This window comes from Gekko japonicus, unplaced genomic scaffold (assembly GCF_001447785.1).
Source record: "Gekko japonicus isolate JY-2015 unplaced genomic scaffold, Gekko_japonicus_V1.1 scaffold1794, whole genome shotgun sequence".
NCBI lineage: Eukaryota > Metazoa > Chordata > Lepidosauria > Squamata > Gekkonidae > Gekko > Gekko japonicus.
This window is the reverse complement of record NW_015164244.1, coordinates 231993-237944: the sequence shown is the minus strand read 5'-3', so window position 1 is coordinate 237944 and position 5952 is coordinate 231993. Positions and strand designations below refer to the sequence as shown.

At 56.1% G+C, this 5952-nt stretch overlaps 1 protein-coding gene across 1 annotated transcript; it reads left to right on the top strand.

Annotated features, from left to right (window-relative positions):
- The first annotated feature begins 1189 nt into the window (after nucleotides 1–1189).
- Nucleotides 1190–5584, top strand: TMUB1 (transmembrane and ubiquitin-like domain containing 1). The gene is made up of 2 exons (XM_015408624.1): nucleotides 1190–1653; nucleotides 5139–5584. Exons 1-2 carry the CDS (start codon nucleotides 1217–1219, stop codon nucleotides 5500–5502), a joined length of 801 nt encoding a protein of 266 aa, XP_015264110.1. The 5' UTR covers nucleotides 1190–1216; the 3' UTR covers nucleotides 5503–5584.
- Nucleotides 5585–5952: the final 368 nt, after the last annotated feature.

Below are 5952 nucleotides of genomic sequence, written 5' to 3'. Positions count from 1 at the left end.
GGAGAGGACCTCTTGGCTTCTTGCGGGGGGGGGTGGGGTGCTTTTGAAACAGAAATGCAAGATTCGGGGTCCTTCCCCCCCCTCCCCCGCCCTGGCTTTTACCTTTTCCCGCTGGTCCTAAGCAGGTCCATCAGTGGCTCTTAGCCACAAGGTATAGACAGGGACTCCAGGGCAAGGGATGCTCTGTGTTCTTGGTGCTTGGACTGAATGGGCCGTTGGCCTGATCCAACACTGGCTTCTCTTATGTTCTTATGTTAAGAGCAGAGGTATATCAGTGGCTGTTATCCACAAGGTATAGATAGGATCAGTCTGGGGCAAGGGATGCTCTGTATTCTTGGTGCTGGGGGGGCAACAGGGGGGGAGCTCCTAGTGTCCTGGCCCCACTGGTGGACCTCATGAGGGCACCTGGTGTTTCTGGCCACTGTGTGACACAGAGTGTTGGACTGGATGGACCATTGTCCGGATCCAGCATTGGCTTCTCTTATGTTCTTATGTCTGGGGCAAGTGATGCTCTGTCTTCTTGGTGCTTGGGGGGGGGGGGCTTCCGGTGTCCTGGCCCCACTGCTGGACGTCCTGATGGCACCTGGTACTTTTGGCCACTGTGTGACACACAGTGTTGGACTGGATGGGCCATTGGCCGGATCCAGCATTAGCTTCTCTTATGTTCTCATGTTAAGAGCCGAGGTCCATCAGTGGCCATTAGCCACAAGGTATAGATAGGAACTCTCGGTCTACGGCAACGGATGCTCTGGATTCTTGGTGCTTGGGGAGGGGGCAACAGGGAGAGGGGCTTCCAGTGTCCCGGCCCCGCTGGTGGACCTCCTGGTGGCACCTGGTATTTCTGGCCACTGTGTGACAGAAGAGTGTTGGACTGGATGGGCCACTGGCCTGATCCAGCATTGGCGTCTCTAATGGTCTTATGTTAAGTTGTGTCAAGGAGGATCCTGAATCCCTCAGCCCCTCTGCTGAGGACAGGACAGAGAGGCGGGGCTAAGGACACCAGGGAGCCCCTCCCAGCTTCTTCGTGCCCCTTCTGCCATGGGCTGGGAGGGATCCTCTCCCCTGCCCTTCCCTTTGGGTGCTGGAGCTGGCTTGGAGGCGGGTGTCTGTGTTTTGGCCCGTCGTGTGCCGGGGGAGGAGAGACGCCTCTGGTGCCAAGTCTCACGGCCCTTTCTCTGTCCTTCCCAGGCTGGGGACATCTGCCTCCCGGCCAGCCATGGCTCTGATTGAGGGCGTGGGGGACGAAGTGACCGTGCTCTTCGGCCTGCTGTCGGTGCTGCTGGTGTTGGTGCTGGCCTGGTTCTCGACGCACACCGTGGAGCGAGGGGACCCCGTCTTTGCCGCCACCCCGCCTCTGGCCCCAGGGCAGGCAGGAGAAGAGGGCCAGCAGGAGGACAGGCCAAGCGGGCAGGTGGCCGGGGCACGGCAGGTCAAGGAGGGAGAGCCTGCTTCAGATGGGCCCGGCAGCCCTTCGAGGGATCTGCGACACAGAACAAGCCTGAACTCCCCAGAGAGACCCACATCCCCCACAGGAGGCCCTGGCTCTGAGAACTTCCCCGCAGACGACACCATCATCTTGCGACTGAAGTTTGTGAACGACACAGAGCGCCTGGCCCGGGTGCGCCCCGAGGACACAATAGGAGGTCTTAAAAGGTGAGGCATTGCAGAGGTTTCCTTGGCTGGCAGTGGGGTTCCTGCAGCCCTTGCTGATGCCTGCATGGGCTCCAATAGCCTCATAGAAGGTTCAGAGCTGGAAGGGACCTTGCAGGTCATCCAGCCCAGCCCCCCCCCCCCCGGCACTCTGCAGGAGCACTTTAGCCGAAAGAGGGTCGTCCAGCCTCCTCCGCTTGAAAACGTCCAGCGAAGGAGCATCCACCCCCTCCCGAGGCAGACTGTCCCACTGCTCAACCACCACTCTGACAGTTAAGTTACTGGTTACCGCCCCCCATTGCTATTCCGGGCCTCTCTTCCCCCAGACTCCGTTGTGTATCCCCCCCCCTTTTCCCTGCCACACCCACTCCCTGGTTCTCTTGGCCTACACTTGAATAGGCCCTTGCACCCAAAGAGACCTTTACACTCCAGGCAGCTAATATTGGCAGTTTTTGGCCCTGCCTGTCCTTCCCTCGTCCTCCAAGCTAAAACGCAGCCTCTCTCATCAGATGTTCCCTGGTGCCCCTGCTGCACACTCTGGATACCGTGGAGTGTTGCAGGGTTAACAGTTCTATTGTTAATAACAGTTTCTGCTGATTACCTGGCTCAGGTGTTAGATTAATGGGCCAGCATCTTCCTGGATCCCCTCTGGACTCCTTTTTAAAAATTGGGGTGACGTTTGCTATTTCCCAGTCATCCTGCACAGAGGCCGGTTTTACAAGTTGCCTATACTGGTCAGGAGATCAGCAATTCCATATCTGAGTTCCTTAAGAACTCTTGGAATATATGCCCTCTGGACCCAGACACTTGCTAGCGTCCAGTGTGCGTAGTAAGTCCTAGAACTTATTCTCTTGTCACCTCTGTTTGATCCCAATTTTTTCAGACATCCTTCTCCAAAACAGGAGCCCCTGTGTGGGACTGTGCCCCAGATTTTCCTCAGCGGAAACAGATGCAAAGAACTTACTCGGTTTCTCTGCCTTCTCCCTGTCTTCCTTTCATTCCTTTGCCATCCAAAGATCCAGCTGCCTCCCTCTGGACAGTTTCCTTCTCCTGCTATACTTGTCTTGATGCTGCAGCACCTGCTCCTTTTGCTCACCTGAGTGTCACCTTATATTTGATGTGTCAGAACCTGTGATATTTTTTGAAATGTGGTGATCCAAACAACATACAATATTCCAATTCAGTATATATAAAGTCATTACAGTTTTGTCTCCAGTCCCCTTTCATCATCATCATCATTTGCCTTTTTTATTGCTGCTGCTCCCAGAACTGCCATTTCAGTTGAGCTATCCACCCTAATCCCCTTCCTGGTCTTTCCACCGCTTCAAACCCAGCTGGTACACACATGCAGGATCAGGAACTTTTGTTCTTGTTGCTGTTGTTGCCAGTGGTAGAGTCCTGATAGCAACTGATCCCTATTACTGTTTACTGCAGCTGTACCTGGTAGTCTGGGCCTGGCAGCTCTCTGGACGTTGAGTTAGTTGCCAGGTTCGGCCACCACTTTGCCCTTAGATTCTGGGGTTGGAAGTGGGATTGGAACCCTAACAGGGCTGTAATGCAGACATGAAGTCTGTGAAGCGAAGCAGAGGGCGGGCCGGAGAAGGGAAGCTGCAGTGTGACCAGCTAGGAAAGAGGATGTAGCAAAGCCTCCGGGCCAAGGTTGGGAAGGTGGCAGAGGCCGATGGTGGAGTGTAGAGGGCCAGCATGGTGTCATCAAGAGTGGTGGCCTCTCATGTGGAGAACCAGGTTTGAGTCCCCACTCCTCCTCCTCCTCCACCTGAAGCTTGCTGGGTGGCCTTGGGCCTGTCACTGTCCTCTCAGAGAACTTTCTCCGCCCTGCCTACCCTACAAGGTGCCTGTTGTGGGGCGAGGAAGGGAAGGCGAGTGTAAGCCCCTTTGAGACTCCTTAAGGTAGAGGGAAAGGGGATATAAAAACCCACCCTTCTTCATGGCACGGCCAGCTGTATGGAGCCTGGGTGAAGGGTGAGGGGCTTCCGCTTACCCACCCTCCCTCCACAAAAGGCATTCTGGCCAGGTAAACGTTGCTCTCATTCAGTGGGCCACTTCGCCCTGCAGGGTGATCGGGTCTAGAAAAGCTTCTGCTCTAGTGGAATAGTTTTCTGTGAGTTGCCAGGAGAGTCCAGAAGGAGACCACTGATGGCCTTTCCTGGTTGCCGTCAGATACTGTCGCTCGAGGATACTGGTGCCAAATGCCCCCCCCCCCCAGCACCCTTGCATCACAGGAATGTCTGTCAGGAAGGTGGCCAGAGGCCTGCCATTGGTGCACTCCAGATGGATCACTGTGTGAAGTCTTTTTCTTTCTGGAGAAAAAGGAATAAAAGTATTCTAAATACTGGCAAATAACTACAGCAAACCCAAGCAGTCGTTTACAGCCCCTTGAAAGGTCGGTTCTGGTGCTAGATTTCATCGTAGCCTGGCCCTCTCGCGTGCCATGGCCTCAGGCCCGAGGTCCTGTCCTGTTGAGGCCGTGTTTTCTTTTTGTTGTTCAGTCACACAGTCAAGTCTGTGTTTTCTTTACTGGGAACTAACTGCTTAGAGTCTCTGGCAATGCTCCTAAGCTGTGGAGTCTTGTGAGCAGAAATTACTACTTTGTGAGCCACTAGCATTAAACTTGTGAGCAAGCAATTTGGCTGCTGCATAAATTAGTTTGCTCTGGAGCCACCCTTCCTGAGCCAAGACAAAAATGTGTGAGCCGGAGGCTAAAAAACTGTCAGCTAGCTCGCACAAACTCAGCTTAGAGGGAACACTGGTCTCTGGTCTGATGGGTTCGAAAGTTTGGAGTGGTGGAGTTCTGCTGTAGGCCCTAGTTGAGGACTTGTGTGGTACAGCTGCCTGGGAGCCTTCCTGCATCAGAATCCATCTAGTCACACAGTGGCCAAATCAGTTGCTTTTGGTGTAGTGGTTAAGTGCGCGGACTCTAATCTGGGAGAACCGGGTTTGATTCCCCACTCCTCCTCCACTTGCACCTGGCTGGATGGCCTTGGGCAAGCCGTAGTTCTGATAAGAGCTGTCCTTGGACAAAGAGCATTTTCTGTCAGAGCTCTCTCAGCCCCACCCGCCTCACAGGTTGCCTGTCTGTTGTGGGGAGGGGGAGGGAGAGGAGTTTGTAAGCCGTTCTGAGACTCCTTTGGGTAGTGAAGGGTGGGGGATAAATCCATTCTCCTCTTCTTCTTAGAGGGCCAATGGGCAGGGCATAAAGGCCAAGGTCTCCCCTGCTGTTGCCTCCTGGCTTGCTGCCTCTGAATATGGAGGCTCCTCTGAGTCACCATGGGTAGAAGCCACCAAAGGACCTCTCCCCCGTGAATCTGCCTCGTCTCCTTTTGAAGCCAGTATTGCTCATGAACAGCCCTGGTGACGAACACAGTTTTTATTACTCCTTGGGTCTAAAGACGTGCTTCCTTTTGCCTTCCTTGACTCTCTTGCCTGCCTGCCTCACTGGGTGCCTCGTTCTCTTCCCCCTCGCCCAGGGCCCACTTCCCAGGCCAGGAGCAGCTGGTGCGCCTGATCTACCAGGGACAATTGCTTCGGGACGATTCGCAGACCCTGAGCGCCCTGCACCTCACCCACCACAGCGTGGTGCACTGCCACATCCTGCAGCACCGGTCGCCGTCGGTGCCCAACAGCACTCATGCCAACGCCAGCAATGTGGATGCCGCACACGCCGCCCTCAATGTGGGCAGCCTGATGGTGCCGCTGTTTGTGCTGATGCTGGGTGCCCTCTGGTACTTCCAGATGCAGTACCGTCACGTTTTCACGGCGACCGCCACCACCTGCCTGGCGGGGCTCACCCTCGTCTTCAGTTTCGTGGCCTTTGCTGTGTACCGAAGATAGTGCCTGGCCTGGGGGGCGGGGGGAGGACAGAACGCTCCGTCTCCACCCCCGCCCCCATCTGGGAAAGTGTGCTGGCCGGCTTGGGGGGCACATGGCTTCCGTCGGACTCTGGTGCCCCTTCGCCTGGGGAACGTGGGTGGCCTGGCCAAGCCCAGGGACCTCAGGGGGGGTGGGGGTGCGTGAGCCGGCCAGTGGTGGGGGTCTCAGGTGGAGTCCTGCTCCAAAGTGCTGCGCCGGCCAGGAGTGGAGAGGAGCCACGTGGGGGTGGGTGGGGGCGGCAGTGAAGTGCCCCTGAGCTGGGAAATGCATATTTTAACATTAAAGAAAGGCAACTGTGAAGGAAAAGAAGTGGCTCGTGTGGGTTTGTGGTGCGTGTGTGTGTGCGGGGGGGCTCGGTGGCCTGTCCGGAGAGTCGTCCCACGGGGGGGGGGGGGGGGGGGGGGGGGGCTG